The sequence below is a fragment of the Mustela lutreola genome, chromosome 11 (assembly GCF_030435805.1).
Source record: "Mustela lutreola isolate mMusLut2 chromosome 11, mMusLut2.pri, whole genome shotgun sequence".
Taxonomy (NCBI): domain Eukaryota; kingdom Metazoa; phylum Chordata; class Mammalia; order Carnivora; family Mustelidae; genus Mustela; species Mustela lutreola.
In genome coordinates, this window is record NC_081300.1 from 59,316,279 (window position 1) to 59,331,138 (window position 14,860).

The 14,860-nt window shown below is 40.7% G+C and overlaps 1 protein-coding gene across 5 annotated transcripts in view; it reads right to left on the reverse strand.

Moving 5' to 3' along the window:
* Nucleotides 1-14,860, reverse strand: part of PIEZO2 (piezo type mechanosensitive ion channel component 2) — a 450,629-nt gene that overhangs the window by 126,643 nt on the left and 309,126 nt on the right. For all 5 annotated transcript variants that reach the window (XR_009345787.1, XM_059139043.1, XM_059139042.1 and 2 more), the window contains exon 8: nt 1,953-2,115. Coding sequence is in view for 4 of the 5 variants with exons in the window: in XM_059139043.1 (XP_058995026.1) it covers nt 1,953-2,115 (163 nt within the window). In the remaining variant the exon portion in view is untranslated. The remainder of the gene's footprint in view (nt 1-1,952; nt 2,116-14,860) is intronic.

Sequence of the window (14,860 nt, forward strand, 5' to 3'; positions counted from 1 at the left end):
CTTTGTCCCCAGAGAGCCCTCGGCTGAGGAAGCCGAATGTCTCATGGGCCTGAGGGGCTATAACACAGGCTTCACCCATACAGAAGCATGACAACATGGGTATGTAAGCTCCTGTCATTCTGTGGGGCTGCCTGAGGTCTCACAGAGAAAGTGAAGAACACACGGAACGCTTATTAACTTGGATGCCTTAAAGTCATCTCCATCCCATGTAAGACGCTGTTGAGAAACCGTTCCCACAATATATTTTAATTCCTTTGGTATATACTTTTATTTGCACATGTGTGCCCATCCCTTACCTTCTGTGTGTTTATGGAGGAAGTGAACACAATGACATCACTGTAAAGCATTTTATGGCCACACGCAAGTTTTGGGAGCGAGTTGGAGAAAAATGTAAGACAAAATGATTGGCATTCCTTGTGACCCCAGAAAGCATTTTGTTGCATGCAGCTGCCATCAGTGGGGCCAAAGAAAGACGCCCTATGAGAACCCCACGAACAGAAGTGCCTCGTGGTCCCTGTTATCTAGGCCTGTCTCCCCAGTGGGGAGAAGGTGTCACACAGGAGGAAGGACAGGACACAGTCCCATTTCTGCAGGAAGCACTTCAGCTGAGGAGAAATGGGGACATCCAACTCCCCTCGTTCCATTGTACTGACTCGGATCCCATTTACTTGAGTTGGGTCGGCTTTTTTTCTGGTACAATGTCCAGTTCCTCTGAGTGGAGTGCTTGCCTCTGGGCGATATTCTATCCCCAGCTTAGCGTCTGAGGTAATTGGCTTTCAATACATATCCTGTCTGCCTGCCAGGCTGCCCAAGTGAATGTGTGAACAATAGTCTGCAGGTATGAACACAGAAAAGGCCCGAATCTAGAAGTGACAGGAGAGGACGTGTGACTTCATGCAGCCGTGCTCATTAGGAATGGCTTCTCAGGTGTGAACGCTCCCCTGGCAGGGGGTGGATGAGAGGTGTGACAACCCTGTCTACACTACTTTCCTGCCTTGTGTGCTGATGAGCTACCTGACGACTGAGCTTCTTAGAGTCAATTAGGATAAGAAATATAAGTGGCTAATGTTTTCTCTCACAAAAAGGGAAAAGAGAGAAGCTACCCAGGCTCTCTCACACGGCCCTCAAAGGTGGCATATGCCTTGTTAATAATACCCCATGGGAAGAAACCAGTTCTCTATTGTGCTGGTCCCCATACCTCACAATGGGGTACTTGGGAAACTCCAGGTACCACTGACAGCTGGGGTGTTCCTATCCCATCCACAGATGTTAGAGGTCTGAGAAGTTTCTGGAAGTCCAGGCACCAAGATAACAGTCTGGCTTGTCCCCAAAGCCCTAGCTTTGTTGTCAAATGTGGGTTTGAAGCTAATTCCTACTGCTCAGACCAAGTTACCTCTCTAACCTCACTTTCCTCATTTTTAGGATGAGTATGATACCTATTCAGAGTTACGTAGTGCATGAAATGGAGATAATGTAGAGGAATAGCCTTGTGTATGACCTGGCACTTAGTAAGTCCTCAATGAAGGTATCTTTGATTTTCCTCACCACTGACCATTCTTGCTGGTGATATATCAAAGGGAAACCAGGCTTTGTTCTAATAGCATATGTATTCCCATCGTGCTCTTCGCAAAAATAAAATATTAGCACCAGAACACTATAGCTATTTAAGAATTTAGCACTGGTGGGACACCTGGGTGGCTCAGTGGGTTGAGGCCTCTGCCTTCGGCTCAGGTCATGGTCCCTGGGTCCTGGGATCGAGCCCCACATCAGGCTCCCTGCTCGGCGGGGAGCCTGCTTTTCCCTCTCCCTCCCCCTGCTTGTGCTCCCTCTCTTGCTCTATTAAATGGATAAATAAAATCTTTTAAAAAAATTTTAAAAATAGGAATGGACCGGTTCCCCTGGAGTTTCCAGGTTACTCAGCCCATAAGATCACCAAACGTTTCGATCCTTACGAGGGGCTCCTGTAGCCAGATGCGGATGAGCGTTGCGAGCGTGTAGTACATCACCAGCAGGACGATGGGGTTGGCATGGTGATACCATGATAGGTCTGGGTTTGCTATGATCTTCCAGGTGCTGGAACAGTCTGTGTGAATGACTGATTTGATACCAAACAACCTGTTTCAAAACAAAGGAAAATAATAGGAAGATGCAATAAATTACATGTCCCTAACATAGAATAAAAACATCTTATTTTTAAGAGGCTTATGAGATAGCCCTAGGCTAAGCCATCCCAGTGTAGGTATTTCATTACTTTTCTGTATATACAACTGTATCCTTAAATGACATCTGTACATATACATATAATATGTATTATATAAATATACATATAATATACATATATACATATATATACGTTATATATACATATATAGAAAATATACATCCTTAAATCATATAAATGTGTGTTAATGTGTGTGCAAGTATATAAAATCAATGATCTTTACACTGACTCAAAAATCTAATACTATCTAATCTAATATATAATGCTAATACCATTAATCAGACTAATTTATCTAATAATAGCTCCTTGCATATCTATTAGAAATTTACATTTTAATTGCCAATCAACCCTATTAGATTCCTGCATTACTAAAATGCCAAGTATGTGGGGACACCTTACTAAGGTCAGCGAAATGGGCACCTATTTTATTTTTGGCAGGATTTAGTGTTAGCTATTCAGCTAGTGTTGATATTCTTAGGCAAATATTGAAATTGGACACAGTTCTCTGATTTAGCCATAAAAGCCAGATAGTATATACTAGAACTTCTGGAAGATATATATTTCTGTCAAATTTCATTTATGGGCAAATTCTCATTTTAAAATTTATGATCAATTATTTATTTTGAAATATAACTTTATGAAGCTTGTTAAATTTTGAAATGATATACTTTTTATGTTATTCCTACTATAGGATCAGAAGGTCTCTGACTCTATCATGGAAATTATATAAATATGATTCATTGGGAATTCATTTTACATTTTACATTTTACCCTTTTTCTAAGAAAGCGTTTTATTAAATGAATAAAACATTTACATTAAGTGAGTCTCTTTCTATTGTTTGTATCTCTTAGATGTGAACTTCCATTAATGCTTTTGTTATATTCTTCATTCAGTTGTAAGATCTTCAAGAACTACACGTCCCTCACTTATAAAATCTCCCAGGGCTCTCACTGTTTTCTATCACAAGGCAAGTGTCATATTGGTGAATTGTTCAACATAGATTTTAGAGTAAGCTAAATAGAAACTAAACTTTCTTCAATTTTATCAGAAAAATGTAAGTTATAGTAGAACTTGCTCTTATTTCAAGGCTTTTCTTCTAAGTCTAGCAAGATTCTTTGTACTTAGCATTAGAGGAAAAATGTCCTGCTAACAAAAAAAAGAGTTATGTCCAGGGGCGCCTGGGTGGCTCAGTGGGTTAAAGCCTCTGTTCGGCTCAGGTCATGATCCCAGAGTCCTGGGATCGAGCCCTGCATCGGGGGGGGGGGGTCTCTGCTCAGCAGGGAGCCGGCTTCTCCCTCTCTCTGCCTCCCTCTCTCTGCCTGCCTCTCTGCTTACTTGTGATCTCTGTCTGTCAAATAAATAAATAAAACCTTAAAAAAAAAAAAGAGTTATGACCCTCTTAGAATGGTGGAACACTCTGAAAATGGTTTTGCAGTCCTAGATTAAAATGTTAATTTCTGGTATGTAGTGTGCAGAACTGAAAGCATTGAGATTTCAAATCAAACGTTAGCTGCAAGTCTCTGGATTAATCAGGCATAGGTTTCAGCCCCCAAGTCATTCCTCTTCTTGTCTCACACCTGGTGCATGCACTAACAATGACATCATCAATCACCAGTTTATATATACCTGTGTCAGAAAGTCAGTAGAAATTTCTGCAGCTGTCTGTAAACTGAACCACATGCCTCCTAAAAGTCTACATGGACACTCCACAGCTTACCATTAATATTATAGCTTATTACACACTGATTTTGCACACTTATGTAAGAATAGTGAGAATCAGTCTCATGTTTTGTACTACGAGTATGGACTAACTAACATGGGTCAGAAGCTCTAGAATGATGGATTGTGGTATCCTTTAAGGAACTTCTAACAGTATTAGACAAATATGGTTAAGACCTAAGAGTTCTCTGTTTTTTTTTTCTTTTTTTTTAATAGGTTGGATGCTCTAGATAAAAATTTTTATATAACATGGGAGGCTTGTACTTAAAGTTTCACATCATTTCTGGCACAAAAATTCTAGGATGCTGTGTAACACCCAACTATTATTTAACTTACTCAATTTTTTCTTGTGAATCTTCCCTATCCAGAATTGCTTCTTAATATTGACAATACAAAGAAAAGTGAAATTATCAGACCTGGCCTCCAGGAAACTCACTCTCGATCTCACCGCAGGGATGAGATATGCTTGTTTGAGGAGAGCAAGATGTTACAGAACCCCTTCTGTCTGGAGGTGTTTCTGTCTGGAAAGGGTAGTCAGGAGAAAGAATGTTCCCTGTTAGGATAGTCAAAGAAGGGTGTGGGTGAGTAAATGAGAGAAAAGAGAAGTCCTGTCAGATGTTGCCAGGCTGTGGGGCTGGGCTGGGAAGGTAAACTGGGCACAGTGAGAACAATCTTCTCTTTTTGTTACTGCCGCCTCATTGGATATATATAAACTTCCTTCTATCTTTTTTTTTTTTTTTTTTTTTTTAAAGATTTTATTTATTTATTTGACAGAGAGAAATTACAAGTACACTGAGAGGCAGGCAGAGAGAGAGAGAAGGAAGCAGGCTCCCTGCTGAGCAGAGAGCCCGATGCGGGACTCGATCCCAGGACCCTGAGATCATGACCTGAGCCGAAGGCAGCGGCTTAACCCACTGAGCCACCCAGGCGCCCAACTTCCTTCTATCTTGATGATTCCCATATAACTGCTCATGTATTTACAGTGGTCCTAGTTCACAATGATTGAATAAAAATGCCCCTGTTGTTCATTGGTCAATAAAATACTCAAAATGACTATCTTATATCTCTCTCCATAGAAATGTCTCTTTGCCTGAGAAGCAAATAGTGACACAACCATGGAGCTCTGCATTCCTGCTTATTGCTCATTTAGAATCAGAAAGATAAAGCTTCTCTCTTCAATGCATTTGGAATACACTTGTACCCCAGGCTGGTTCTATCAATAACAGTCAAGGTGCATTGGGTGGGCGGCTCACCATCTCTGAAAATCCAGGTCCTTATAAAACCTAATAGAATTGGGGGTAGACAGGGGTGTGAGCACATGAACAAAGAAAGAGCATTTTCCAGAAGATCTTAAGAACTCACAAACTCTTCTATTTTTCAGAGGATGGTTGGAGACAGCTTCCTCTGTGATGGTCAGTTTCCAGTAGAAACATATCAGACCCTTGGGGCACACGCTCCTGCTTTGGTATCTGGTCTGTCCTGCTCTCCTATTTCACTCCCAACATCCCTGTCCACAGAACACATCCTCAGCTTCTCTTCCTGAACAGTTGTAACACAAAGGGTGGTCTCTAGTTTCTCTCTCCTCTACAGTGTGACCATTGTTAGAGTCACCTTCAGAAAACTCAAGTCCAGCATGCCACCTTCTTCTTCCCATTTCCTATTTTCTTTTCATTTGCTGTCTGGAGAATAACCCCAAGTCCCAGCAAATTACCTCCCAGGCCTCAAGCAGCCAGGTCTCCTCTCCTTTCTCCCAGACACCATGAACTCAAGCTATGCTGGGCTATTTGGGGTTTACCATAAAATCTCATTCCCTTTGGCCTTGCTACTTCTTGTTTGACCAGAGTGATTTCCAGATAGCTGTGACTTTTCAGGGTTTGCCAAATCAATGATTGGGGTATGTGCTCCAGGGAGGCTCTGTCCTCTCCTTGGCAATGCAAAACCAAGGCAGCAGGCCAGGCAGACTCTGAGACTCTCAGATATCTCTCAGGACCACTCGAGGTCCACCCCAACTGCACCCCATAATCTACACATATCCACCTACTCCTTCCAAGTATGCTCAACCACTCCAAATTACTACAGGGGACCCAGAGACACTAGCGGCCCAGGAATGCATAATTATATTACCATCATAACCCATCACCTGAACCCTCATGCTCATTGATGATGGTTGGTGTTGCTGAAAGCATTAATTCTTCATTCTTCCTTTTGGTCTAGATGGCCTATAGTTAATGTAAAGCTGATCCTCTAAAAGTAGTTTCCAACACTCTTCATTTGGCTTCTTTTTCTTGTTCCTTTCTGTTATGGGGGGACATCCTGGACATCATCAACGTCTACCTCTTGGGAGTTAGGGAATCCACCTCTGGGAAATGTAGGATTTCTAACTGGAATAAATTTGTCCTGCCCAACGCATAAACAAGAACAGTATTTGCAGTCATAATTTGTAGTTGGATTATTGTTAGTTTATGTGCTTATCTCTGCCAGCTTGATTCTAATTTCTTTGAAAAGGGATATGTGTTTTGTCATCTTGCTTTGATGGACTTGCCTAGAATATAGCAAGTTTTAAGTGTAAGCTTCTGCGAATGAGTTAAAAGCACTAAGGCTAAATTATACCACGAAGTTATAGCAGGTGATCGTGGTTACAGCAGGAGTAGAGACTAAGGGATAGCAAGGTTACTGCTTTTGAAAAAGGGAAAGAGAAAGAAGGAATGGGAAGGAAACATAGCTCACAGGAGAATTCTAGAATTTTTAGAGAACCATTGCTGCAGCTCCGGCCACACCCTGCATCATTTTAGTGCCCTCAGTCTAGGAAATAAGAACACAGAATAAGCCTAACAAAGACGTCGAAAGGACACTTTATCTAATTCTGTCTTAGATCATATGTAACAGAATTATTTTTGTTCTCTACAGGCTGCCAATAAGAATTCAGAACTTTATCTTTCAGAAGAGTCGATACATAAATGTACATAGATGAGAAGTAACTTCTTCAACTCCAGAGGTTGATAATTAAGAAGCAGTAAGAGATTCGAATACCCAATAAGAACAAAATATGGAGCAGCCTGGAACATTCTTTCAAGACCCCCCCAAAACTGTGCCTTACTCAGATTATTATGTGTAAAAATCCATTTCACCCCTTTCAATAGAAGAGGACCTTGGAGCTACAAGGAGTATCCCTGATCCCAGAACATTGGTTATTCTTCACCTGCAGGCCCAAGCGGACAGCTGACTCTCTCAGCTCTGTTGGGCTCTGTGGGCTCGCTGTAGATGTTTCTCCACCTGCCCGGGGGCACTGGTTTTGCACTTTTTTTTTCCCTCTTCCTCCAAGGCACTCATAATATCTGACAACATATGGTGACTACAAATTGGCAGCGTATTTGTTTCAATTTGCACATGTTGGCAGATTTATAAAACCTCCACCTGTTTTCAGTTTCCTCCAGACCACATCTGCTTGGTCGCTAGTAATACAGATACCCAGCCACTTGCGAAAGAACTATGTAATACTGAAAATAAGACCACATTTTTAAAAAATCTTAATTGTGGTAAAATAGACATAACATAAAATTTACCGTCTTAAATGTTGAAGTGTACAAGGTAGTGGTATATTAACTATAGTCATCGTGCTCTGCAACCAAGCTCTAGAACAATGTCACTGGTTAAAACTGAAACTCTCTACCTGTTAAACAATAACCCCTTTCCCTTAGCACGTGGCACCCGCCATTTTACTTTCAGTCTCTATGGATTTGACTACCTAGGTCCCTCATACAAATGGAATCACGTAGTATTTGTTCTTTTGTATCTAGCTTATTTTACTGACCATTATGTCCTCAAGGGTCATCCATGTTGTAGCCTGAGTCAGAATTTCCTTCCTTTTGAAGATTGAATAATATTCCATTGTATGTATGGACCACATTTTGTTTATCCACTTCTCTGTAAATCAACATTCACCTTTAACTCATTGCAAATAATGCTGCTAGGACCACAAGTGTACAAATGTCACTTCAAATCCTTGCTTTCAATTCTTTTAGGTATAGTTCCAGAAGTAGGATTGTTGGACCTTTCTATTGGTAATTTTGTGAGGAACCTCCACACTGTTTTTCATTGTGGTTACACTGTTTACAACCCCATCAGCAGAGCAGAAGGGCTCTAGTCTTTCTTACATTATTCCCAGAACTTGTTATATGTTCTACGGTTTGATAGCAACCATCTTAGTGGGGGTGAGAGTGGACATTGCATTTTTCATTGAGCTTTTTGTTCTTCAGATCTCAGAGCTTTTTATGATCTAGGGAGATGTAGTCTTCAGTTAAACAGGCATTTGCTAATGAGAATGGATAAGTATGCAGTTAGGTTGATTGTGAAGTCTGGGCAGGTTTTACATCCTCTTATGAAACCAGGGAATATATTCTCTCCAACTACAGTAAAATGATTGCTTCAGGGCAGTAATTGTCTAGAGTAACTATATATATTTTTTAAGATTTTATTTATTTATTTGACAGAGATCACAAGTAGGCAGAGAGGCAGGCAGAGAGAGAGGAGGAAGCAGGCTCCCTGCTGAGCAGAGAGCCCAATGCGGGGCTCGATCCCAGGACCCTGAGATCATGACCTGAGCCAAAGGCAGAGGCTTAACCCACTGAGCCACCCAGGCACCCGAGAAACTATCTTTTAACAACCCTCTCATTTAACCTTAGATCCTTTAATCAAAATAAATGGGGGACTGAATGGAAGGAAGAAACAGAAAGGGAAGGAGGGAGGAGGGACAGGTATTTCTCAGGGAGTTTGAGTGCGAAGGGTGGGCTGTAGTTTAGGAACCAAGCTCAGAAGGGAGGAGGCCCACTGAAGTCTGGGATAGCTCCACCAAGACAAGATTTTCCCATCGTCAGACCTCCAGGATGTTTGTTTAGCCATTTCTATTCTGAGACCATTTTCCCTGGAAAGGGGTTTGGTGGCAGACCCCAAGGGTCCAAGGGTCCTAGTGCTCCCCATGCTGAGTATTCTGAGTATTCAAGAAGCCAAATGAGTCAGCGGTCATTATCACTGATGGCTACACACACTCACCTGAGTCAGGTGGGTACCCAGGAACAAACAGCAAGTAGATTCAAAGAGGGAAAGGTGACGTCTCCTTTCTATAAGCAAATCATGGTTCAGAGAGAAGCATAGAGCCTTCGAGACAACTGTGTTTGAAGGTATAAAGCTAGCCCTAAGGGAAGCTGCCCAGAAAATGTCCTTGGCAACCCTGACCTCTTACACCAACATGGGTACCCTGTGGAAGTAACTTCAGGGGAAATCACCAACCACTTAAAAATAACCAGCTTTCCTTTCTTCTTCCAGCCCTGCCCATTCTTTCCCTCCCCTGATGACCACAAGTCTAGGGGTAACAAGATGTGGGTTATTTTTAAAAGTTAAAAAAAGTGATGAAGATTCGGGTGGTACATACTTGATTAATATTTTGATTTTAAAGTTAATCCCTTGAGTTAAATGGCCTTAGCATGAACTCACAATAAACTTGAAAATAATCAGAGGCTGTAGGTCTCGATAAAAAGAACAGGAATCCTGTACCCCTGGGGATAAAAATATATGCTTATAAAAAATAAAAAATTATATAAAAAAAACCATGGAAATAGAAAAAAAAAAGAACAGGAATCTAGATATGCCACTTGAATTATCAACTGTGTGACCTTGCATATGGCATTTAGACATTTCTGAGCCTCAATTTCCTCCCTTGGAAATAATTCTCCTGCCAGTTCAACTTGGAATTGTTTATATGGGGTTTGCAAATATCCTAGGTACAACAGTTTCAGATTGTAAGCACTACAGCCAGTAAACCTCTTTTCAAATAGGACAGGTATTATTTTTTTTCCTTGCATAAAAATATAGATCCAGATGAGTTAAGCTGGAATTATAGACCTATTTTTTGAATAGTACTATAAATAGCTAATGTCCAGATTTGGTGATATTAATGAGAAATAAATGAAGAACTGTTCCTTGATGAAACATTCAGGTTATAATCTAAATATTCACATTTTTTTTTTATTTTTTTTATTATTTTTTTTTATTTTTTTTTTTATAAACATATATTTTTATCCCCAGGGGTACAGGTCTGTGATTCTATTTATTTATTTGAGAGAGAGAGAGGGAGGGAGGGAGAGCAGGGGAGGGCCAGAGAGAGAAGCAGTTTCCACGCTGAGCAGGACCCTGACTTGGGGCTCCATATCAGAACCCTGAGATCATGACGTAAGCTAAGGCAGATGCTTAACCAACTGAGCCACCCAGATGCCCCACAAATACGCATGTATACTTCTTTCTCATATAGAGAACATACCTTTCCTGCTCTAAGGAAAACCATTTCAAAATGCTACCCAGTTATACAAATCACCAGCTGGATCCCTACATGGTGCTTGGTCATTTCTTACAGTTCAAGAAGTACTCCATATTGTTCTGCAAAATTGCACCAACTAGTAACATCACAACTGCAGCAAAATCTCCCATCTGGAAATCTAGAGTTTGGGCAACACACTACAGGCTGGATGCTAGACAGGAATTGGTTGGGATAACTTCTCGCCTAGCAGACCAGTAAGTCTCTCGTAGGCAGTTCTTGATTCTTCTCATTAGAAGGAACTTCCTTGTCCATTGTCTCTCTTGACCCACTGATATTGGCCAATATGAACCTCATCTGCTCCCCAGACCCATCTCAACTGTTATGTGTGGTTCCATTTTGGCCTATTTAATGTCCATAGTCCTCATTTAAGCACAGATCACAATGTGTTTCATCATTAGTCTCCTGTTATATGTCTGTGTCCTGTGTCTTGAAATAGGTCATGAACTCCTTAAGGGCCAATATCATACAGTTCTTGGCATCTTCTAAAACACCTACAGTAGTTTTCCAAACAGCCCATACTCAGATTTATGATAAGCGTGGCCCTAGGAGTAGCCTTCCTAATACAATTTCAAGAATAATTCAAGATATCACTTAAAAGATTTTAGATTTCTATCATGTAATCAATGCAAAAACGTTGCAGCCAATATCAGTATTACAAATGTATTTTTCAAAGACTCAGGTAAGAAGGTCTTGAAATTGCCTGTTTCTTTGATCAGTTTGACACTAACTGCTTTCTCAAAGTCTAACAGCTCACTCAACAGCCCAAAGATGAATGGTTCAAGGCTGGTTGTTGAGTGAACATCACTAAGGACAAGTGCAGTCACTTTCTAAAACGTGTTTCCCAAACTACCTATGAGGACCATCCAGGAAATACCCATTCATTGGATACAGACACATTTGTGAAATACAAGAAAAAGTAACTAATAGAAAAATAATCACACACCTGAGTGCCACACCATTGCCAAACTGCTATATAGATTTTTAATGCTTCCTTTTTTCAGATACATCTGTGTTTAACTTGTTGAAAATTTGTTTCAGACAATTCATGGAACAGCAATGACCTGCTACATAGAGTATCCAGAAGCCCTTGTCAGAATATTGTCAGTAGTCTACTACTAAAGGTTTGATCACCTCTAATTAACCTTTTACTCTGATGCATCTTTCAAAATAAATATTTATATTCTTACATCCCACATATTAGTGAGATCATATAATTGTTTTTCTCTGATTGACTTATTTTGCTCAGCATAAAATCCTCTAGTTCCATCCATGTCATTGTAAATAGCAATGATTTGATGGCTGTGTATTCCTGTGTGTGTGTGTGTGTGTGTATGCGTGCATGCATGTGTGTGTGCGTGCATATGTGTATTTCACATCTTCTTTAAGAAACAAGGTAGTGGGGGTGCGTGGGTGACTCAGTGGGTTAAGCCTCTGCCTTTGGCTCCAGTCATGATCTCAGGGTCCTGGGATTGAGCCCCGCATCGGGCTCTCTGCTCAGCAGGGAGCCTGCTTCCCCCCTCTCTCTCTGCTTGCCCCTCTGCCTACTTGTGATCTCTCTGTCAAATAAATAAATAAAATTTTTTTTTTTAAAAAAGGAAAGAAAAGAAACAAGGCAGTGGATCATAGGGGAAGAGAGGGAAAAAAATGAAACAAGCTGAAACCAGAGAGGGAGACAAACCATAAGAGACTCTTAATCTCAGGAAACAAACTGAGGGTTGCTGGAGGAGAGGGGGGTGGAAGAGATGGGGTGGCCAGGGGATGGACACTGGGAAGGTTATGTGTTATGGTAAGTGCTGTGACTTGTGTAAGACTGATGAATCACAGATCTGTATGCTGAAACAAGCAATACATTATATGTTAATTAAAAAAATAAAAGGAAATAAAAAAATAAACATTTAGAACTACTCTTCACAATATAATTAACATTCTTAAAACTATCAATACAGTCAGTGATGAAGATGATAATTCCCTTTTGCTGTGTGTACAGGGGGAGATTCTTTAAGATCATTGAGGAAACACTGTTGTGCTTTGTGTCATCAGGGTGTCTGACAGCTAGTTGGAAGAGGAGTTCCCCAATCTAGCACTGTAAAAGGAATGCCGGCACACCGAAGCTCTTCCTGATGAACCCCAAACCCTGAAAAGAATGGAAGGAACCAGGGATCTGATGGTGTTCAGTCAGCCAACGGGATCAGCTCTCCCAGGTGAAGAAAAAGTCATGGACCTGGTGCCTAAGAGTTGCCACACGTCCTGTTGGATGGGACCAGCATCTCTCTCTGCAGTTTTCTATTTAGTGAGGACAGATTGGAGAACACCAAGCTGCTCATGAACGTCTACTTCCCAAGGTTCTAAAAACAGTACAGGCCCAAAGACAGCCAAAACACAGAGGCATGATACTTTGGATTAAACTGGATTTCATAAATAAAACTTGAAAGTTAACATCTATATCTAACCCAAATAAATCAGCGGCTCCACAGACTTTTGGAACTGGACTAGACTGAAATCTGTGTACTTCTTTTGTGTTATATAGGTCACTATTTTTAAGGAAATGGAGTATGTCTTAAATTAAGACACTTTTGAATATGATAGAACTTTTTTTTCAAGATTTGGAAAGTCTTTATGATCTTTCACAACCTTGCAGCCAATGTTGGGAACATCTGTTCCATTATATGTCATTGCATGGGTAGAGGCATAAGGTGTGAGAGTGTGCACTGGTCTTCAGAAGTATCTGATAATTTCTATTTTTCTTTTTCTTTTTTTTTTAAATTTTAAAGATTTTATTTATTTATTTGACAGACAGAGATCACAGGTAGGCAGAGAGGCAGGCAGAGAGAAAGGAAGGGAGGCAGGCTCGCTGCTGAGCAGAGAGCCTGATGCGGGGCTCAATCCCAGGATCCTGGGATCATGACCTGAGCCAAAGGCAGCAGCTTTAACCCACTGAGCCACCCAGGTGCCCCGAGAATTTCTACTTTTAAGACAGAAAATGTTAGGGCACCTGGGTGGTTCAGTTGGTTAGGCATGGCTCAGGTCATGATCTCAGGGCCCTGAGATGGAGCTCTGCTTTGGGCCCCCTGCTTACTCCCTGTGACCCTGCTTGTGATCTCTCCCCATCTCTCTAAATAAATAAATAAAATCTTTTAAAAAAAGGACAAAAAATGTTTCCATTGATTTGTCTTAGTATTTTTGTCTTTTTAATTAAAAATGTTAGCTTTCAGATTCTTTAATTTTGAGTAAGTAATTTCCTGTTGTATGTGTGATTTTGAATTACTCACTTTTTATAGATTTTGGAGATTTCTCCTAACAAAAACTACCTGAAGCTTCTTTCCTTATCCCCTTTATAATTATGATGCATTTTTAACTGTCCACTCAACAATGACAGTATTTAAGAGAAATACTACATACAGCCCTGAATTTTTTTTTTCTTCACACCCACTACTAAAGGCACTAAAACTCCATCTATTATCTAGTGTATGGAGAAATAAAAGACAGCCTGAGAGCTGTGTACTATTTTGGTGAATGATTGAGGGAATAATATCTTCCTTGAATTCCTTTTCATTCTCTTATATGGCCTTGCTTCAATTGAAACAAAGTATCAGTGTCATTGGCAAATATCTTCTCCCATTCCCTGGTTGCCTCTTTGTTTTGTTGACTATTTCCTTTCCTGTGCAGAAGCTTTTTATCTTGATGAATTCCCAAAAGTTTGTTTTAGCTTTTGTTTCCTTTGCCTTTGGAGACATGTCTTGAAAGAGGTTACTGTGGCCGATGTCAAAGAGGTTACTGCCTATGTTCTCCTCTAGGATTTTGATAGATTCCTGCCTCACATTGAGGTCTTTTATCCATTTTGAGTTTAATCTTTGTGTGTGGTGTCAGAGAATGGTCAAGTTTCATTCTTCTATACATAGCTGTCCAATTTTCCTAGCACCATTTAGTGAAGAGACTTTCTTTTTTCTTTTTTTTTTTTAATAATTTTATTTATTTATTTGACAGACCAAGATCACAAGTAGGCAGAGAGTCAGGCAGAGAGAGAGAGAGAAGGAGGGAGGAGGAAGCAGGCTCTCTGGTAAGCAGAGAGCCCGATGTGGGGCTCGAACCCAGGACCTTAGGATCATGGACTGAGCCGAAGGCAGAGGCCCAACCCACTGAGCCACCCAGGTGCCCCGAGACTTTCTTTTTTCCACTGGATTTTTTTTCCTGCTTTGTCGAAGATTATTTGACCATAGAGTTGCAGGTCCATATCTGGGCTCTCTACTCTGTTCCACTGGTCTGTGTGTCTATTTTTGTGCTAGTGCCAAGCTGTCTTGGTGATCACGGCTTTGTAGTAAAGCTTGAAATCAGGCAACTACTAGGTATTTACCCCAAAGATACAGATGCAGTGACAAGAAGGGTCATATGCACCCCAATGTTCATAGCAGCAATGGCCACAGTCAACAAACTGTGGAAAGAGCCAAGATGCCCTTCAACAAATGGAAAAAGAAGATATGGGTTATATATACAATGGAATATTACACCTCCATCAAAGAGGACGAATACTCGACTTCTGTATCAACATGGA